Genomic DNA, 22,877 nt, shown 5'->3' with positions numbered 1-22,877 from the left:
ATGATTCCAACCCACTTCTTATTCTGCTTTTTAATTACATTTAATTCAGTTGGCCCTCTCCATGAAACACTTTTTGTTATTTTTCTCCTGCTGTTTTACTTCCCCTCTGGCTATTCCTTTTTAATCTTGTTTGCTGGATCATTCTCTTTCTGACTAGATGTTCTAGTTCTTAGTCCTCTTATTTTCTTTCCACAATTATTCCCTTGGTGATCTCATTTAGCACTGAGGCCTTTAAATACCATTTGCATATTGTTGACTCCCAAATTTACATTGTGGCTCTGACTTTTTTTTTCTTGTAACTGCAGACTTCTATATTTAACTACCTATTTGATCTCCACTTGAAGGTATTATACCTAGTATGTCCGAAAGTGAGCTCTGGATGTCCCCTGCAATATGCCCCTTCCATTTTGTTCCCCACCTCAGGAAATGCCACCATCATTCACCCAGTGTTTAGACCAAAAATCTCTAATCGTCTATGAACTCCTGTCTTTTTCATGTACTCCATATCCAAGCCATCAGTAAATCCTGAAACTTTATTCAAAATGTCTTCTAATCCAACCTTTCCTCTCACCTTCATTACTTCTTCCCTAGTCCATGCTGTCTTCTCATACCTAGACTTCTTTAATTGCCCCCTGTTCGTTTCCCTCCTTTTGCTTTTTTTCATTTGCAGTGTGTTCACACAGCAGAGTGGTCCTTTCAAAGTACTAGTCAGATTATATCACTTCTTTGCTCAAAACTGTCTGGTGATTTTCCATCACACATAGAATAAAATCTGAAGTCTTTCTGTGATCTACCATGTTTTACATGAGCTATATCCAGTGGTTACCTCTCTGCCTTCATCTTCTCCCACCTCTACCTTCTCCTCACCCCACTCCATGCCACTTCCCCCACCCGCATCGCATCCCACTCCACCCCATTACTGGGCTCCATCCACACTGTCGACATTGCTTTCTCTGGAGTATGCCGAGTATTTTGCCTTCTCAGGGACTTTGCACTTGTTATCCCTTTTGTCTGGAAGGCTGTTTCCTTAAATACTTGTGGGCTTTAATCTCTTGCTTTCTTCATGACCTGACTCAAATGTTACATTAAGAGTCTCCTTCCCCAATAATCCTATATAGAATAGCAGCCTCTGTGATATCTGTCCCCTATCCTGCTTTATTTTTCTGCATTACCACCTGTCTTTATTTTAATTATTTTTGCCTGATTCTGCTGTGTATGTGTATTGTTTGTCTTTCTTGCTACAGTATAAGCTCATAAGCTCCATGAGGACAGGGACTTGGTCAGTTTTGTTCACTCCAGTATTCTCATCACCTAAAATATGCAGGCTTACGTATGTGCATGTTAGACAGGTACAGTCTGTCGCCTTCTCTGCTCTTTAACCAGCACCTGGTCTGGTGCCTGGCACATTATAAGCACCTGATAATATTTGTTGAATAAATAGATAAATGTATTTTTTTAAATAGGTGAAACCTAGGCTGAAAGTATGTTTTTACTGTATCCTTGACTTTTGACAAAAGATTTCATTGATATTGTAGGAAAATAAAGCAAATTCTCGTATCTATTATTCTAACAATGGAAAATTCTAAGTATATTTTTAAATAGGCTCCTGAGAATTGAAACATTATTTTAATTTTTTTATTGTGATAAATTAAGTTTCAGTTGTAATTTTTTAGTTATGTTTCTTCTAATGATTGTTTAAAAATAAAAGTGTTGAAAAATCATTTTATTTGCCTTTTGTCATTTTACTCATTAGTAGAAATGAATTATATTTCACTTGATATCATAGTGGCCTTAAAGGTTTTTCTTTTATTTGGCCCTGGGTTTTAGCCAAGTAGGTAATCGTAATTTGATAAACATTCATTGAGTACCATTTAGGTACCAGATATTGTGCTAGTATTGGTCATAGTGATGAATAAGTCCTAAAAAGATAAATAAAAACAGCATGATTATATAGCTGTGTCAGAAAAAACTCAAGGTTCTCAGAAGATTTCTTTCTTTTTTGATCTTTAGCAACAAATATCTGGAGAAGATGAAATAGAGTTTTCTGATAAAGATGAACCTGAGGTAGATGGAGATGTTTCCAGTGATTGCCCTACCATTCGAGTTCCCCTGACATCTCTTAAAAGCCACCAAGGAGTGGTCATAGCAGCTGATTGGTTGGTTGGAGGAAAGCAGACAGTAACAGCCTCGTGGGATAGAACAGCCAATCTGTATGATGTCGAGACATCTGAACTTGTTCATTCTCTGACAGGTACTTTAAACATTTAAACGTCCTATGTGATTACTTTTGGTTTATTAAAGTTAATGTGTTTATATCTTGCAAATTATTTCTTGGCCAGAGTTAGTTTCAGACCTCTTGGTTCTTAGGTTGTAGTTTTTGGAGACCCTTTCTAATTAATAGAACTATTGGTAGCTAAATTTATTTTATCTTTGGGGAATTAATGATAGCATATAGTATCTAGATATTTGAAATAAGGTTGTTGTATTAGTTTTCTATTGCTCTGTAACAGATTTCCACAAACTTAGTGGCTTAAAACAACACAAATTTATTCTCTCATTGACTCCTTGCCTCAGGAGTCCAGTTGTAGGTTAGCTGGTTCCCTGCTCGTGGTCTCACCATGTTGAAATGAATGTGTTGGTCAGGGTTGTCACGTCATCTGAGGCTTGGGCCTTCTTCCAAGCTCATTGATCATTGCCAGAATTGATGTCTTTACAGCCCTGTGAGTGAGGTCCGCATTTTCTAGCTGTTGGCTGAGGACTGCTCTTAGCACCTACAGGCTGCCCTCAGGTCCCTTGTGCCCACTCCAAAGCATCTCACCTGGCTGTTTGCTTTCTTTCTCCTATTTTGAACCTCTCCGACTTCTGGGGAGACCTGGACCCTTTGAAAGATTAGGCCAGGCCCACCCAGGATAACTTTTCTTTTGATGAACTCAAAGTCAACTGATTTAGGGTCCTTAATTACTTTTGCAACAAACTTTTTCTATGTAAAGTAATTTCCAGAATGGTATCTCATAATATTCACAGGTTCTGCCCACTTTTGGGGAAAGAATATTATACAAGGTTTGTACACTGGGACAGAAATCTTAGGGGCAGTCTTAGAATTCTGCCTGCTGCAGTTGTTTTTGCCAATTTGTCCCTAAATATTTTCTGAGACTTAAAGATTATTTTTTGTTGAGGGCTCCATGGTGATTTACCTGGCTTTCAGCCTGTTAGGATCAGAAAATGGATGGCACACACTTATTTACCTGTTCCTCTACCAGGACTTCCAGGTTCTGAGGTTCTGAGGAAAAATGGGACCACTGTAACTTCACATTCTATTAAATTATTCTTTTAGTTTTACTTTTATATTGGATTTTAGCACTTCTGCCCATAAAGACTGGTACTTGACTCTTGATTTTTTTTAAAAAAGCTTCATTCTAATTGTGTATTTGCAGGTGAATGATCTTGCATTTTTGTTATTCTAAATATTCTCATCTCTGATTATAGGACATGACCAAGAATTAACTCATTGTTGCACACATCCCAACCAGCGACTTGTGGTAACATCATCTCGAGACACGACTTTTCGTCTTTGGGATTTCAGGGATCCTTCAATTCATTCTGTGAATGTTTTTCAGGGCCACACAGAGTAAGTTAAGATATTTATTCTTAACTTTTAATTAAAAAGCTTCATGGGTTGACATTAAAACTTTAATCTTAATTTTCAGTATTAATTTTCAACTCTACTGTGTTTCAAAATGGCTCTTCTTATACATTAAGCTTGATTTTTGAAGATTTCAGGGAGTTTAGGAGATTAAGCAAAGACTGGTGTTCTCTTGAGAAATTGGTTACGGGACAAAATAGGGTAGTGGGTATGGGGGGGTGGGTGGAAAGGGGAAGACATATAAAAGAGAAGAATAAAGAAATATTCTAAGGTTTGTGGCATGAGTAACTAGATGGATGGTCATGTCATTTATTGAGAGTGGTAAGATTGGTACTATTTACAACCACACTTAAGAGTAATCTTATGGGATTTTTTTAGTATAGTTTTTGTTAAATATATTTGCAGGATGTATTCTGGGAGCAGATACACACACACACACACACACACACACACACACACATACACACACATAGACCTTCAGTCTAGTGTGAATCTCTCTGTCCTTGGATTTCTATGAGGTAACTCAAGCATAACAGTGTTTCAAACAGAAATTTTTTTATTTCTTTCCACAAACTTATTCTTCTCCCAGTCTTAGCCCTTTCAGTAAACGATGAGATCACTCTTCTAGTTTCACATGCCGCAAACCTTAGGATATTTCTGATTCTTCTCTTTTAGATCTGCTTTTCCCCATTTTTCCCAGTCCATTAGCAAGACTCCCATCCAGTCATCCCCCTGGAATATGTCATGGGAACTTTGCATTGCCACTGCCATCCCCCAAACACACTGCCCCTCTCTAGACCATCACTGTTTCTCACCTAGATTACTGCCACAGTTTCCAATTGTTTGCCCTACCTTATATCCCTCATGTCTAGAAAAGTACCTGACATGTAATAGCATTCATTTAAAAAATATTTTTTAAATGAATGAATAATTGCTCATTCTGCTACTCCAAAATACGGATTTCTTTCCCTCCTACAATGGAAAATCTGTTCTATATATTTATTATTAGATACTAGTTTTAGATTTAATATTCAAAATGTTCATAAAACATTCAAATGGAAAATAGGACAGTTTTTAAGAAGCTTGAGATAGAAAAACAAGTTTATCTCTTGAATCTAAGGGCCAGCTGAAACATTAGCAGTGAATAATAGCTAATATATTGAGATCTTACTGTATGACTGGCTTGTTCTAAGAGCTCCAACATGTATTTAAAGTACTTAATTGTAACATAAGATAGGTGTTTATATAGTAAGGTAATAATAGCCACTGTGATGGAAAATCTCTAAATTCTCAGTGGCTTAATATAATACCACTTTGTTACATCTCAGTATAATGTGGGCAAGTGAACCTTCCAAGCGCTTTCCTTCTTGTGGCTCCAACCTCTTGCAGGACCTCGATTCTCTTTGTTCAACTTGTAGGAAAGAGGCCATGGAGAAGGCACATGTTTCTTCACCACTTTGGCCTTGAAGTGACATATCTGACATGCATTGGTGGTGAAGTACTCCATGACTCCAGTTTAATGCAAAAGGGACTGGGAAATGTATTCTCTCTCAGGGCAGCCATGACTAAGCAACAATTTCTGTGTATGGAAGGGGAGTACAAACCATTGACAGTCAGTTAGCAGTTCCTGCTGCAGAACTGTTATTTCATCTGTATTTTACAGATGATGGAACTCAGAGGCCCAAAGAACTTAAGTAACTTGTCTAATGTCACAGATAGTGGCAGAATGAGAATTCAAACCCAAACAGTCTTCCTCTTGAGTCTGCAATTTTTTTTGCCAGCTTTTTATTTTGAAAAGTTTGAAACCTACATAAAAGTTGAATGAGTTGTACAATAAATATCCAGTTACCCTTCACTTAGATTCATGAGTTGTTTTTGTTTCACCACTTTGATTTCTCTCTCTCTGTATGAGTAATATACATGTGCACACACACAAACACACTATGTATACTTATATATATATAAACACACAAACACACTTTTTGTTTTGCTAAGCTCTTTGAAGTAAGTTGCAGATGTCATGACACTTTGCCCCTAAGTACTGCAGTGTACATCTTTTAAGAATGAGGACATTTTTCTAAATAACTAAAGTACCGTTAACCACCTAAGAAAATTAAAGATTCTGTAATGTCATCTAATACATGGTCAATATTTACATTTACCCAAGTATCCCTGCTAAATACATGAAATAGTGGTTGTTTTTTGGAGAGATATACTTAGGAGGAATGTAATTAGTTACAGAAGAGTTCTTATTTTTAACATGGATCTAAGAATACAATTTTTTAGGGTTTTTTTGTTTGGTTGTTTTGTTTTGTTTTGTAATGGAATCAGGTGTGGAATTAGAGTTATGGAAGTTCACTTGCATCTTCTATTCCATCCAAACTGTCTAAGAAATAAGTTAATGTTTACATTCAGTTTAACTATAGAGCAAGTGAAATTTTTAATGATAATAAAATTATAAGTACAAGGGTAACTTCGCATTCTTTTTAGTTCTCTTTTCTGACTCAGGTTAGCATGTATTCTGTTGATGTGTAGATCCAAAAATAAGTTTCAAAAATTCCTTCCTTTGGTACTAATTTCCTTACTATCAGTATCAAAGAAGGAAAATTTTAAATCATTTTTTAAGCCTTTTGAATTGATGGGGCCTTGTTTGGAGTTGCACTTGTTTGTTGTGTCGAGAAGCCAAGGGTTTATATCACTCTCGGTGTTTTTATTCCTCTGTCTCCATATTCATTATTAACACCATTAAGTAGGTAGAAGAGGATGCATCTCATTTTTGATACCACTCAGGTCTGTTTTAGTGAGGCTACTGCCTTTGAAGATTTCTCATTTAACATTTGGAATTTTTTTTGATGATAGTTTTAAGATTTCGTCAGCAGATGGAGCTGCAGACTCCTTTGTTTAATGCAACATTTCTTCATAATATTCAGTTGTCAGTAAGCCTCTAGAAAACCTCAGATTTAGAAAAGAAGGAAATGGAAACATTTCATGGGGTTTCAGCTGAGGAATCTTCTTAGTAAATGGCTATTGCTTTTTTGTCTTTGGTATGAGTTCCATCGATTAGAGCCCCTATAACAAATAAAACCTACAGAAGGCATTGTTCTTTGTGAGTGTATATAAAAATGTACCCACTCAGAGGCATACATTTATTAAAATCATATGTGAGAATCTATTTCCCAATTAAGAGTGGGGGAATGGCTTGTGTCAGAAGTGTTTTCTGTTTAATCAGTTATCTATGATGTTCTGAATATGACTTCTAAAAACAAATCCCAAATCATCTGCTGAAAGCCCTTCCCCTTCAAATTTATCATTCTGATGGATCCTGTATTCTAGAGCCTTTTCTGCAGTGGTCCAAGGACTGGCATCCTAGAGGACATCCATTGGCCCCTGGTATTGTTTCCTGTTTTGTTTCCATCCCCCAAGGCGGCTCATTGCTTTCATCATACTTTCAAAGGGCTCTGTGACCGTAGAAGGATTAGTTGCTGTATTTCTAGCATCTAGCACAGTGTCTGGTATCTTAAAAATAAATTGAAATCCTCTCTTATGAGTTAATTTTTAAACTGTACTTGTTTTAGGCATGTAGTGCTATCTTCCATTCTAGTAAGTAAACTCTTTTGGTTTTCCAGGGTGATTTTCTTGAGTCCACTTAATCCAGATCTTTTCTTGAATGTTAAAAGCAAAATGCAGACATGCTTTTCTTAAAAAGTTTGCTGTAAGAGTAAAGTTGGTGAAGCCTTCAAAAGTCAAATGTGAGGGTTTTTTTTTGGTGAATCATTACTTAAACAGAGACAGTGGTCCTTAATCAGCAACAGTGAACCTTAAACATACATGACCACAAAAATCTCTTCTCACATAATTCATATTAATATTGTGTGGAACACCCTTTGGAAAATTTTATCTTAGGTCATATTTTCATTTATAGGATCTCAGCATGAAGGATACTAAAATCTAACATATTTTATAATGTGAGTAATTTACTTAACTACCAAGTTAATTTAAATTTCTGTGTATTGATTTTCTTAAGGCAAGAAGTAGCTGGTATAGGCTTCAAGAGTTTGTAATTTCTAAAGAGAATTTTTTTTCCTCTTAATTTCCTTTTACCTTTATCCCTCTCCTTTTACAAGGATTTTATGCCTTTTTTAGAAAGTAGAGTTTGAGGCATAACATTTCATTTTAAGGTAAAAAACTGTAGCCAAATGGACTTCTTGAAATTTATAAGGTCATTATTTTTGCTGTATAGGGATAGAACTCTTTGATGTAAGCTCTGTTTAAGACTTTTATCTTAGATTTTTAGAAAGGATGGATAAGCCTTTTTTCTTTTTGATGTGTTATTTTTATTTTCACTCTTTATTGTGAAATCTTTTTATTATAATAGGAATTTTAACATAGGATTTACCTGGTGTAACTGTGGCTGAACTTATTATTTGATTAGTTGCTAGGTGTACCAATTTATTTGAAAAGCAATTTTAATGCTATATATAGCAAATTGTTTTCCTAATGGCAGGAATGAGAAATCATAATACATGCTATGCCTGGAAATAATAGAAATGTTTAATTTGAAAATTTTGGATGGTACAGGAATTTCAACTCTTAACAGTTTATTTCTCATACATTTATGTCCTAATCTTCAAGAGCTGGAAATGAAATCTGGTGCCTTTTCTCTGAAATAAGCTAAATCCTTACATATTCATGTGTTTTTTACCTGACTGTATAAGTCCATAAGTCTAGCTGTTTAAAAAGTCTTGTCGTTGATTATACCTAGCATTTTCTTCTCTACTGTTTGGTCCTGCGCATTCTTACAGAGTTGGACTGCATAATACACAAATCATTTCAGCATGGACTCTGAATAAACTCTCACTGTATGGACTGTGGAGAAATATAAATTTTTGTAAAAGGTTCTTATTCTTATAAAATTTATGTTCAGGTCAAGTCCACTAAATCTCTTTTTAAAGGAAAATGAGAGATGGATTGTTCTTTAACAAAAGGATCATAGCTTTAGTTCTCATGGCTTTCCAGCCTCTCCGCACTACCCCTCCTTTTCTTGTGGCGTGTGATAGAATTTTCTTTCTTTTTGTTTTGTTTTGTTTTGTTTTAATTGCTATAAAAAGCAACTGGCAGTTGAGGCGGTTACTGGTCATTAAGCTTCATCAGTGGGTGGGCTGATGACTCCAATTTATACAAGTCTGGCAATATTTACAAGTATGTATAAACTTTGGCATTGAAAAAAATCTGAAATGAGCTCAACAGAGATAAAATATTTGAGAATGTAAAGTTTATTCTTTCCTTCCTTTTTTCCTTCAATTCTTTCCATATGATTGTACCTTTATTCACAAAATATGAACTTTGGCTCTATTAAAGGAAAGAAAACACCACATCTAACAAAACAGTATTTTAAAAATTAACAGTTGAAAAATTATAGTAGTTGCTTTAAAGTTATAGCATTTTCATTGCCAAATACCTGGGAGTGATATTTAGATGAACATTAAATTCTAGATTGTATACTTACAAACATAAAAATAGCTTGTGAATTTTGTGATTTGACACATCAACAGTTTTATAAAAAGAAAAATTGCTTGGAAAATTCAGTGTTTTTAACTTGATGGTGATCGTTCTTAATTAAAATTGAATTTTAGATTTGGTAAATATCAGCATCCCTATTCTCAGAGTGTGTGTAAGCACATAGTACCACCTAGGCAGCCAGCATTCTGTTGGAAAACTGCCTTGGAGGTGAGTAGATTTTGGTAGACTGAATGTGGTTTAAAATGTAGTTTACTTTTGGTGATTGTTTTTAAGCCCTTATCTATGAAGAGGGTAAGCAGGAGAAACAGGTATGCTGCTTGGTCTCTTCCTAGAGATTGAAGGTTAACACCAGTGGATGTAAATTATTTGAGAAATGAAATGATTGATAAAATCACAATGACCACAAAACTATTATGCTTATGCCTTTTTTTTAAATTCAGTTTTATTGAGATTGTTTACATACTTTACAATCTTCCAATGTGCACAATCAATTGCCCATGGTACAACAGCTGTGCATCCGTTATTCCAGAAAAGAAATAAAAACAAAAAAGACAACTCAAATTCTCCCATATCCCTAACCACTACCTCCTCCATTATTGACATAGTATTGGTATAGTACCTGTTCCAGTTTGCTAATGCTGCTGGAATGCGAAACACCAGAAATGGATTGGATTTTATGAAGGGGGTTTATTTGGTTACACAGTTGCAGTCTTAAGACCATGAAGTGTGCAAGGTAACGCATCAGCAATCGGGTACCTTCACTGGAGGATGGCCAATGGCGTCCGGAAAGCCTGTGTTAGCGGGGAAGGCATGTGGCTGGTGTCTGCTCCTAGTTCTGGTTTCAAAATGGCTTTCTCCCAGGAAGTTCCTCTCTAGGCCATAGCCCCTCTTCAAAATGTCTCTCTCAGTTGCAATTGGGGCATTTGTTCTTTCTTAACTTCTCCAGAGCAAGAGTCTGTTTTCAACAGCTGTCTTCAAACTCTCTCATCTGCAACTCCTCTCAGCTCCTGTGCATTCTTCACAGTGTCCCTCTTGGCTGTAGCAAGCTCGCTCCCTCTGTCTGAGCTTATATAGTGCTCCAGTAATCAAGGCCCACACTGAATGGGCGGGGCCACACCTCCATGGAAATTATCTCATCAGAGTTATCACCTACAGTTGGGGGGGTCACATCTCCATGGAAACACTCAAAGGATTACAATCTAATCAACACTGATACGCCTGCCCACACAAGATTGCATCAAGGAAGATGGCTTTTTCTGGGGGTCATAATACATTCAGACCAGCACAGTACCTTTGTTACTATTGATGAAAGAATGTTAAAATACTACTAACTGTATATAGTTTGCAATAGGTATATTTTTTCCCTATATACCCCTGTATTATTAACTTCTAGTTCTTGTGTCATACATTTGTTCTAGTTCATGAAAGAGATTTCTAATATTTGTACAGTTAATCACGGACATTGTCTACCACAAGATTCACTGTTTTATACATCCCCGCATTTTAACCTCCAACTTTACTTCTGATCACATATGTGACTTGAAGCTTCCCCTTTCCACCACATTTACACACCATTCAACGCTGTTAGTTACTCTCACAATAATGTGCTACCATCACCTTTGTCCATTTCCAAACATTTAAGTTCAACCTAGTTAAACATTCTGTTCATAATAAGTATCCACTCCCCATTCTTTAGCCTCGTTCTATATCCTGGTGACTTATATTTCATGTCTATGAGTTTACATATCATAATTAGTTCATATCGGTGAGACCATACAATATTTGTTCTTTTGTGTCTGACTTATTTCACTCAATATAGTGCCCTCAAGGTTTCTTCATCAACGCTTTTTTTTTTAAAGATGGTTTTGTTCATCCACCATACATTACGTCCTTAGTAAACAATTGATGTTTCCTTGTATAATCATGTATTTATGCATTCACCACCATCACCACTATCTATATAAGGACATCTCCATTTCTTCTACAAAGAAGGAACAAGAGTCAAAGAAGGTAGAGAGACAAAAAAAGAAAGAAAAAGACAGCTAAAAAGCAACAAAAAGAATTAAGATAAAGTACAATAAAAGAGTCAGACAGCGTCACCAGTGCCAAGAGTCCCATACCCCTCCCTTATATCCCCCTCTTATAGACATTTAGCTTTGGAATATTGCCTTTGTTACATTAAAGGCAACACAATACAATGTTTCTGTTAGCTATAGTGTCTAGTTTGCATTGATTGTATTTTTTCCCCAATACTACCCCATTTTTAACACCTTGCAGGGTTGACATTCATTTGTTCTCCCTCATGTAAAAGCATGTTTGTACATTTTATCACAATTGAGCACTCTAGGTTTCACTGAGTTACACAGTCCCAGTCTTTATTTTTCCTTTTTCCTTCTGGTGTTCCACATGCTCCTAACCTTCCTCTTTCAACCATACTCACAGTCATCTTTATTCAGTGAACTTACATTGTTGTGGTACCATTACCCAAAATTGTGTTCTAAGTCTCTCACTCCTGTCTTTTCCTATCTGTCTGTAGTGCTCCCTTCAGTATTTCCTGTAGAGCAGGTATCTTGTTCACAAACTCTCGTCTGTTTGTCAGAGAATATTTGAAGGACAGTTTTGCCGGATATAGGATTCTTGGTTGGTGGCTTTTCTCTTTCAGTATCTTAAATTTATCACCCCACTTCCTTCTTGCCTCCATGATTTCTACTGAGAAATCTGCACTTAGTCTTATCAAGTTTCCTTTGTATGTGATGGATCGCTTTTCTCTTGCTGCTTTCAGGATTCTCTCTTTGTCTTTGATGTTTGATAATCTGGTTATTAAGTGTCTTGGCGTAGGTCTGTTCGTATCTATTCTATTTGAGGTATGCTGTGCTTCTTGGATCTGTAGTTTTGTCTTTCATAAGAGATGGGAAATTTTCATTGATTATTTCTTTATTATTGCTTCTGCCCCTTTTCCCTTCTCTTCTCCTTCTGGGACACCCATGACTCATACATTTATGCGCTGCTTATGCCTTTTGAGTTTAAAACACTCTCTCAATTTTATATCACCTTTCCCATATATCTGAAAGTGTGATTATACTAGCATTTTTAATTAGCTGAATTAAAAATAATTTTGTTTTGACAAAGTTTACTGACTTATACTATCCTTAGTAATAATTGGTTGACATCTGAGATTATCAAAAACCCAAAACTGTGAATCACTGCTTTAAGGACTAATATGCTAACAGTATAAACTTTCAGTATATTGCCCCCTTTTAGCTTTTTCTCATCTTTATTAGTTAGCCTAAATATGCACTGATTCATGAAAAAATATAATGGCAGCAGGAGCTGGCAGAAAATGTGATCTAAATCAATGATTTTTTTAAGATGTGTTATTTAAAGATTAGTTTGTATTAATTAGTGAAAGGTTTGCCTTAAAATCATGAAGTGACAAAGGAGACATTAGTAAACACAGTGTGTTTCTTAAGCTGCTAAAAGTATGCATTTGCACACATGTGTACTTATACATAGTTCTTTTTCTGTAAATGAGGTCTTTTTGCAAGTGCCATTGCATTTCACTTGGAGAGCTCTTAGAGGTCTTTTGTCAGTATCTATGGAGCTACCTCGTTCTTTTTCATCTCTGCTTAGTGTTCTGTAGTTTGAGTTTGCCATAATTTATTTAACCAGTCCTCTATTGATGCATTTTAGCATTATTTCCAAATCAGAATATAATATTTAAAAGTGAGGGGAGATTTAATATTTCTCCATTTTATCCTTTTTAAAATTCCTCATTTAAGAAGGGCTGTTCAGTAACCAATAAAATAAAGACTTCAGGAAATACATGCATTTAATCCAGCCCACTTGAACAGCTTTGTTGTAAACTATCAGTGTGCATCACTTTTCATTGAGATGGCATAAAAAACAATTGTCAGATTTTTAACACAGACTGCAAACTTAACTGTGAGATATTTTAAGTATATCTTTTACAGACTTCAAACAGACATAACATGTATCTTGATAAGATTCCGTGTGTTCACAGAAATCACTAACTGAACAACACTGTAGAATGAGTGGGAGAATGGAGGCACTGCTAAAATATGTAGCTTACTTTTGGAAAAGATGGTGCAGATAACTCACTGCATTTTGTTCCTGCACACACCAGCCCAAGACTGACAGCCTGGTCCATATTTAACTCAGGTGAAGCCTATCGCTTGATTAGCATCTGAAGTTGCTTCTCACTACCGCTCACATTCCGTGACTGCCTGAATTCTTTGCATTTTGAGCTTCAGGGTTCTGAAGCTTGGTAATAGAGTAGAGTAACACTTCATTTAACTGGCATCTTTGGGGAGTGAGATGTTCCACTTAAGTGATTTTTCCAGTAATCCCTAAAGAACCAAAGCTTTTTAAAAAAAGATTTTAACTATTTTTGATGAAACTCTTTCTCAAAAAAAAAAAAAAAAAAAAAAAAAAAATTCAGTAGTTTCTGCTGCTTAACCAGAGGACACTTATCCTAAAATAGCCTTTCTTGATGACTTGAGTTCATTATGGGCATACTTTTTTGTATTATTTGTTTGCTATGTGTGTGTAGAGGGAGATTTGGATACTTTCAGGAATCTCATATTATTGTATTCCTGCATCATAGTAAATGGCCACAAAATACTATGCCATTTGTAGACCCAGGGGGATCTCTGCTTTTGTAGGTTTTTTTGTGTGTGCTGGTGTCTTCTAACATTCTCTTTTAACCTCCAATTCCTTTTCTTCTTTATTGCCTCTAATATATTTTAAACTGATATAATAATAAAAAACTAACCCTGAAGAAAGAAAGTATATGAGTGTACAGACATTAGGAATTTTTTTCTATGTTCTGAGAGGCTATTTTGCAAAATAAGTCAACAGCATAAATATGTATGTATATAGCCCTGTGAATGTTGTTAGTGTAAGAAATGGCCTGTATCTGTAAGTAGTTTAAATCTTCCTGGGAAGACAAAACCAGTATGTGAAAAATAGAACAATTCAAGAGAACATAAAATTGAGTGCTGTGTTACCTAGTCCAGGCACACCACAGCTGTTTCTGTAATAGATTTTTTCCACCTCTTACATATAGTCAAGATGATACTCATTAGTTCTGCTTAGGAAATAATTTAGGAGGGTTCTCATGTCCTTCAGCAGCACACTATTAATGAACCTAACTTAAAACCTTGTTTTCAGACTTTCAGAATTGTAAGTAGAGACAATGTAATAAAAATAGCTACATTTGGTTAGCAACAAAAAATTTTTAAAATGTTGTCTCTTTTTGACTGACACTCCCTGGATCCAGTTTATGGGCAGATGAGTAATAAACACACAAAATATATAAATAATAGGAGGGATAAGTGTTATGAGATATTTTGGGTGTTCTTTTTTATTTTTATTTTCATTTTTTAATTGTTTTATTTTGTTTTGGAGTTATAAAAATGTTCTAAAATTGATTGAGGTGAAGAATGCACAACTATATGATGATACTGTGAGCCACTGTTTGTATACTTTGGATGGATTATATGGTGTGTGAATATATCTCAATAAAATTGTTTTTATTAAAAAAAAAACAAAGCAAAACAAAATGTCTAAATTGAGAAAGAAGGAATCATTTATTAAATGTGTCTTACTTTGCTTCTATGTTGTCTGATAGTACTACTTGGTATTCCATTTTTTCATGTAACAATTGCCGTGGGGAGAACTTGAAAAAATTTAGGCACTGCATTTTTAAAAAAGAAGCAGTGTTTTAAGACATGTCTGTTATGCAGTTTAAAGTTCTTGAGGGGAAAAAATCTATTTTTTATGAATGTTAAAAATTACAATTTGTGATTTAAAAAGAAGATGAATCAACCTAACTGAACAGACACGCAAGAAAAAGATTCCATTCTCAATAGCAACTAAAAAAATCAAGTACCTAGTAATAAACTTAACCAAGGATATAAAAGACCTCTACATAGAAAATTGTCACTTTACTAAAAGAGATAAAAGGGAACCTAAAGATATGGAAAGATATTCTGTGTTCATGGATAGGAAGGCTAAATGTCATTAAGATGTCAATCCTTCCCAAACTCATCTACAGATTCAATGCAGTTCCAATAAAAATTCCAACAACCTACTTTGCAGACTTGGAAAAGCTAGTTATCAAATTTATTTGGAAGGGAAAGGGGCCTTGAATTGCCAAAAACTTTCTAAAAAAGAATGAAGTAGGAGGACTTACACTTCCTAACTTTAAAGCCTACTATAAAGCCACAGTAGTCAAAACAGCATGGTATTGGCACAAAGATAGACATTGATCAGTGGAATCAGATTGGGAATCCAGAAATAACCCTCAGATCTATGGTCGACTGATTTTTGATAAGTTCCCACTGAACTGGTTCATAACAGTCTCTTCAACAGATGGGGCTGGGAGAACAGGATATCCATATCCAAAAGATTGAAAGAGGACCCCTACCTCGCACCCTATACAAAAATTAACTCAAAGTGGATCAAAGACCTCAATATAAAAGTACCATAAGACTCCTAGAAGATAATGTAAGGAAATATCTTCAAGACCTAGTAATAGGAGGTAGCTTCTACTTCCACCCAAAGCACAAGCAACGAAAGAAAATTAAAAGAAAAAAAAAGAGATGGATTAGAAAATTAATTTCTCCCAACTAATGATGAGATGGCACAGTCACTAAAGGGACAAGGAAAGCTAGGCATGTGGTGTTCCAAAAGCAAATGAAGAAAGTGAATCAAGAAATGAGTGGTCAACTCTCACACTCAGTTGTCAGGTCAAGTAAGTTGAGCACTGACTTGACTGTCAGATTTAGTGTTCTCGTCTTTGCTGAACGTAACACAAGCTTTTATGGTGGAGTAGTGGGATCAACACCCCTATTAAAGTGGGCATAAGAGAGGAGATGGAGACAGTAAGGACATGCAACTTTTTCTAGGAGTTTGCCTGCAAAGGAGCTCACAGAAATGGGGTAATATTAGTTGAAATAAGTGGGGTCAAGAAGGCTTTTCTTTTTTTTTTTAAGATGGTGAAATAAATAGTATGTTTGTATTCTAGTAGGAATGATTCAATAGAGAGTCAGTATTTAATGATGGTAGGGAAAAGGTGAGAGAATTATTGCTGGAGGCACATCCTTTAGTCTTAGGTGCTGGAATTTAGTCCAAAGGTAGAGGGATTGGTTGTTGATAGGACCATAGATAGTCATCTCAAGCTACAGACAGGAAGGCCATGTATATTCATGCAGATGTGGCATTTGGGTAAATATGTTTCTCTGCTTTTCTTGATGTTTTTGTTTTTATTTTTGCTTTCATGGAAGTTGGTTGTATGTGGAAGCTCTGATGTAGAAAGCTGAAAGTGAGGAGCAGAAGGGATGGGGGTGGGGTTGTAGAAGAGGTGAAGATGTTCAGTAGTCCTCTAGGAGTAAAAGGAGTGGATGTTATGATTGTAGGGTGGCATTAAGGGCCCACTTCTGGTACATGGTCATGAATTTAAAATGGAACCAATCCGTATGGTTGTATGTTTTTCTTCAGCTTTGTTCAGCTGTCCAAGCGCAAGCATGAAGTAAGCAGCGGGTTGGATTTAATTAGGTTGTGGTTTTGCCAAGTGAATACAAAGCAAGAGATGGACCTGAGGGAATTGAGGAATTGCCAGGGTAAAATTATAATGATTGTTCATAGAAGTTAAGCTGACCTTGGAATTTAATTTGGATGTGGGTTGTCCTGTGAAAATTTTTGCTAAAAAAACAATGATACCGTTACTGCATTGCCTTTCCTATTAGTATTTGTGGACTCCGTGAAGTCCTTCAGTAATGTAGAGGACAGAGGACACTAACTTAGTGCATATTTGGAGGGTTTATTATCTTCAATGAGTTACTCATTATAATAAGTGAACCTTAGCTTAAAGGAGAATACTTTGACCAAGGCTTAATAACCTTTTCCCACTGCAACATTTTATGGTATCAACCCCCCTTCCCATTACTGAAACAGCCTATATCCGATTATATTGTCAGATGAATAGAGGAACATGTTTGTACCAGTGCAATTGTGATTCCCGGTTCAGGAATATTTTTTCTTGTAGGTTTCATCCAATGATCTGACCTTATGTTAGGTTCCTGGCCTACTGAGGCAGACTTGCACCTTTCTTTGAGCACTGGAAGGTTTTTGGGTCATGTAGGCTCTTTCATTATTCTGTATAATGGATATCAGCTGGGTCCTCTCATATGTCAGTCATCAGAAGATTAAACAGATACTTAAAATACATACATCCACATGTTCTCAGAAAAATGAAAGTAAGATTTCACTTGGGTGGCTCTCTTTAATGAATAAGGAAGTGCAAGGTATTAGAAGGCTCTGATAACTAATTCTGTACTTTTTAAAAATGGAATTTGACTTTCACTCTCTTTCCCTTCTTAAATGTGGAACCCACTGATGCGTCCCTGGAGCCAAATGATTATTTCCTTTTAAGTCTCCTTCAGTAAGTAATAGAATCAAGTATCACCTAATTAAAAAACAGTTGTTCCAAAACATAGTCACTAAATTAGCATCCATTTGTATGTCAATGAGAGGTTAGTTATGGCTTATTTTATTTTCATATATATTATACATAGCATATATTATTTTTTATAGGCATATTCATAATGGTTTTGATGCACAGTCTCATGTAATTCTAGAGCTTAATGGTTCTTAGGTACATGTAGTCCAGTGTTAGCTAAGTGGCGTCAGCCCATTCTCAAGTTTGAGCAACACTTAAAAGTCACCTCCTTATTTTACAAAAGAAGACTGTCCCAAGGCCCCGTGACTAGTTAATATGGAACCCAGAATTTTGCACTCTTGCTTCCAGCCCCTGCACTCTTGTTCCATATGACATTGTTTGCTTATTCTTTTTTTTTTTTTTTTTTTTTTTTAATTCATTAAAATGGCAGTGACTTTTTTTCCACTTTGCAGTTTTGGTTAATGTATTAAAATGTTGAGAGCAAAAATCTTGTAGTTCCTAATATATTCCTGACTTTTCAAAGTTTCATACACAGTATCACTTAACAGTGATATTGAGACATTGGCTATTGTCAATTGATAAGCATGAAATAGGGAAAGTCTTAGACCCAGGAAATAAGTGAATGGAAAATTAAGTTATTAAAACATAAAGGAAATCATTCCTCACCAAATTTATATTTAATATATTCCACTTGGATTACTTTAAAATCATTGATGTAATTATAAATATTCAAAACTCATTTATGGTTGATTATCAAATTACAAAGAATGAGAATGACCACATTCACAGAAGCAGATTATAGTCTTGACCTTTGATATTGCAAGATTGAAATCATTGTATAGATTATATTAATTTTAACTCCTTTGTAGTTTAAAATCAGGTTGTACTGAAATTAATGTTATCTTTGAATAAATCTGTGAGAAAGGTTCTTATCAATTTAATTGACAAAATCTTGAGGAGAATTTGGCCAACTTAACTAAACGTATTGTTTTGAAGCTCTCTTAAAACCACGTTAGGAGCATAATTTTATCTGTGTGCCGTTAATAAAGATGGTTATTTCAAAATCTTATTGGTAACTTTGGCCTAATTTCTATCAACAGCATATTTTTAGGCCTTAGAATTATATTTTATACTGTAATGCTACATTGTATTTCATTAAAAACTCTTTTTATTGCCTGTCTTCTCCACTGGAATGTGAATGTCACAAGGGCAAAGACTTTTTTTTAAATTCAATTTTATTGAGATATATTCACATACCCTACAGTCATCCACAGTTTGCAATCAGTTGTTCACAGTATCATCATATAGTTGTGCTTTCATCACCACAGTTAGCCACAAAGACAGATGTTATCCCCTTCTCTGTTGTGTACTCTCTCACACTAATCACCTGGCGTATAGTGAGTGCTTAGTAAATATCTGTTGAATGAAAAATTGCATGGATTGTAAATCTCTCAGTTAGTCCTGAAGAGGGAGGTTTAGAGAGTAGTCTAACTGAGTGAGAATATTGAGCAAATGCTACAAGTTATGTGAAGTTAACTTGTTTTTTTTCCAAAGAAGAGTTGAATTTTGATATTGAAAAAGAATCATGTGTGATACAAGTTTTGCTTTTCCCTTTAATTATTTTTAATTTTAGAGTCTACTTTTTTGGGAGTTAGCCATCAAGGAATGAATATTCAGAAATGTGTTTCACTTAGGCTAAGTTTTCCATCTCAGTTAGGCATCTGAGTTCTTAAAATACAGGCTTATATGAATTCTTTAAAGCACAAGTAATAGGGAAGGCTAAAGAAGAATCTAGTTTCCAAGAAAATGTAATGTCAGTTAATTTAGACTACCTGGCTATTAAGTGAAGATTTGTTTCATCTGTTAAAAGTTTAATTGAAAAAAATAGTTTGAAAAATGATGGTTGGAAAGGGATCTGGTGATATAATTACTTTGTACATAAAGAAAACAATTAGGAGGAATTGTATTGTGTGCTGTTCTTTAAGTGTATTAGAAATTCTGGTTTGGCTTGTAGGAATATACTTTGGTTACTGACTCTAGATAATGATCTGTTTTTAGTGTTAGGAAGTATTGGATCATGTAGCATATAGGTATTTTACTTATACTTTTATATTAACACTATAACATACTTGAACAGTTGACTGACCAAAGTAATAAAGTAACAATGACATGTTCATAGGTATTCTTTTTCAAGATCAGTTTTTGTGTAACTTGAAAAGATAAAGCATGTGTTCTAAGGAAAGGGATACTGTATGCCATCATGCCATTTTCTACTTAAAAAGTACTTGCTCTTCTGTGAAAAACTGGTCTGTTCTTCAAATAAAAAATATTTCTTTATCTTGTAGGAAGCGACATTTAAAAAATAAGAAATAGAAACTCCACAGTCAATGTTTGATGTGGTACCAGAAAAGCACACTGCATCAGCATTTCATGGTCCAGCATTTTCCACATCATATATTTTTTTTCTTAGCCGTGAAATTTCAGCAGATTGTTATGCAAAACAGTTTTGTGTCTCTGTGTGACTGGGAAGACAGCTGTTAGTCCTAATGAGGAGTGCTAGCATTACAGTATTTCCATTGATTGAGACCCACGGAGGGAGCAGAATGTTCCAGATCAGGCAGTGGTGTGTGGTGAGAAGGTGCCATGCTGTCAGTTGGAAGTGTATGCTCGGCTGCTCTCTTCGACAAGATAAATGAGTTTTGCTGGAGTTTGGCAGAGTCTGAAGCTTTTCCAATGAGCAGTAGTAGCACACTAAATTCCCTTTGGGGCCCATGATCTACGGGTGCCTTTAAAACTACTGCCTCTTTGCCAGTTTTTTTTTCCCTTTTGATGTCCTACAATATCTGTCAAGAAGGTGATTTATTAAAAACCTTATGTCTTTCAGCATTCATTAACATAGGGTTATATGATCTTTTGTTGACACCTTTTTTTTCTCTATTAATTTAGCAGAATGTTTACTGAAATTTAACTTGGGTAAAACCCTCTGAAGATTATAGTCAAAAGAGAAGACAATTGGCATTTTAAACTTTAATTTTTCAAAGTTTTACCAGTAGTTGAAGTGCTTTAAACTTTATAACCTTTGCATTTAAGGAAAAGCAACATCTAATTTATAGTTGAACCTTTAACATTCTTTAATTTTTTAAATAAAGAATACAGATTAGTCATTGGATTGATTTTGTAGATTTGTCCTCTTTCTCCCCATTTCTTCCTTTATTGTATATGGCCTGTTCTCCAATTATTCAAAAGAAAGTAGGGTTGTATCTTCTTTTATTTCCCTCTAGGTCTAGTATAGTGGTTTTCCACCTGAGCGATTTTCCCACCCAGGAGATAAATTTGTCAATGCCTTTGTATATATTTGGTTGTCACAAAAGGAGATGAGAGTTGTGGGGAAGGAGGTGCCATGGCATCTACTGAGTAGAAGCCAGGGATGCTGCTAAACTCTTACAGTGCACAGGATAGTCCCCCACAAGAAATAATTATCTAGCCCAAAATGTCAGTAGTGCTGAGGTTGAGAAACCCTGCTCTAGTAAATACTCAGTAAATATTTAATAATACATAATAGTTTGTAGAGCAGTTTTACATTTAAGTCTGGATTTGTCCTGGATTTTTGGAGCCTGAAAAGTTTATTCCTTTTTTTATACTCTTAAGTAAAATAAAAATGTTTTTGAAATTATTGTGAGAAATGAGGTATATGCAAAATGATTGAAATTATTTGTAGTTAAATTTTTTTGCCCCTTAAAAATATGACTCTTAATTCTAGGAGCCTTTTTTTTTCTTTAATAAGTTTCATTTAGAGTAAGCCTCAAGATTGAGGGCTTGACTTGTAAAGTAGGCAGTTCCTGAGTTCACATAGCATATGTTCTTTCCATGATAATCCATCCCTGTCTCACATTATTATCACTTAGTTGTACAATCCTCATCACCCTCCATTTTAAACAATTCTCATTACTCAAAACACATAAGAGACTGTTATTTAGGGCCAAAAGTTTTCTGAGGAATAAGTGAGATTATTTCCTTGACCCTTTTATAAACACTGTTTCCCACCTTCTCCTGATTTTGGTAGAGCCAAAGCAGAGAACTGGTTCTGTGATTCTTTTTTTGTCTTATTTTGCTAGGAGCTGTAAGTAGGGAGGTTCTCAGCATAACCACGGTTAAGAACAGGAATCTAGTAGCTAGTATAAGAGAGTCTGACATTGACAGGGCATGTCTCAGTAATAATTTCTTATTATGTAGCGCTTGACAATTTATTATATACTATTACATAGTTTATTTCTTATCTTAAAAATGATCCTTTGAAGACTTTGATAGAATTCATGTTGTGAAAACAAACCTCATCCTTGAGAAGGATATTAACTTTTTACCTATTCCCACGGTTCTGAGTTCAGGGAGAATGTAGAAGCAATGGCTTCTGACCTTGGATGAAATAATTTTCATCCATCCCAGTAGCTTCAGTTGCAGGTGATTACTTACAGGTGACAATTTGGATTTAAATTTCTAGCTCAGGTCAGAAAGTAACTGACTGTCTTCTTGAAGTCTTCTTCACTTAGTTGTCTCACAGGCCCCTCAAATGCAACATACCCAACACCACACTCATGATCTACTCCCCAGAGCTAGCCAGGTCTTGTGTGTACGGCCGCATCGTTCATCCTTTCCTATGGACCAGACACCTAGGACTCATTCTTGATACCTTATTCATCAGCTCCCATAATGCAGTACATCTTTTATCCACGGTAGCCAGATTGTTGTTACCCGTCTGTCTTAAAACATTTAAGGGAATTTTGATTAATGCTGGAATAAGGACTAAAAATGTTACCATGGCTTATAAGGCCTTTCATGGTTTGATGCCTTGTTGTGTTCCAGCTTCATCTTGTAATTTATTCTCAATTCTTCAGCCATATTGGTCCTCTTTCAGTTCTTCAGGTTTCCACATTCCCTCATGGCACAGGGCCTTTTTTCATGCCAGTTCCTCTGCCCTGAAAACTCCTTCACCATCCTGCCTATCACATACTGATTAAATCCTTATTTCATCTTCTGATCATACTCAGTACTTGCTGAAGAAGCCTTCCCTGACCTCCCTCCCTGACACCAATGTGCTTTTCTTGCATCATTTGCCTTGCCCTCAGAGTACTTATCAGAATTTTAGGTTTTCTTTTATTTGTGTGGTTTGTTGGTTTATGTCTACCTGCCCTCTTCCTGGTCTTTAATCTTTGTTAGGGTATGAATGTGTCTGAC

General features: G+C 35.5%; 1 protein-coding gene across 4 annotated transcripts in view; it reads left to right on the top strand.

The window, feature by feature from the left end:
- Positions 1-22,877, top strand: part of WDR37 (WD repeat domain 37) — a 103,296-nt gene that overhangs the window by 68,473 nt on the left and 11,946 nt on the right. For all 4 annotated transcript variants that reach the window (XM_037835676.1, XM_037835675.1, XM_037835672.1 and 1 more), the window contains 2 exons: positions 2,011-2,251; positions 3,487-3,628. In XM_037835676.1, coding sequence (XP_037691604.1) covers positions 2,011-2,251; positions 3,487-3,628 — 383 coding nt within the window. The remainder of the gene's footprint in view (positions 1-2,010; positions 2,252-3,486; positions 3,629-22,877) is intronic.

This window comes from Choloepus didactylus, chromosome 5, assembly GCF_015220235.1.
Source record: "Choloepus didactylus isolate mChoDid1 chromosome 5, mChoDid1.pri, whole genome shotgun sequence".
In the NCBI taxonomy this organism is placed as follows: Eukaryota; Metazoa; Chordata; class Mammalia; order Pilosa; family Megalonychidae; genus Choloepus; species Choloepus didactylus.
Note: the sequence above shows the minus strand (reverse complement) of the source record. Positions and strands in the feature narration are given on the sequence as shown.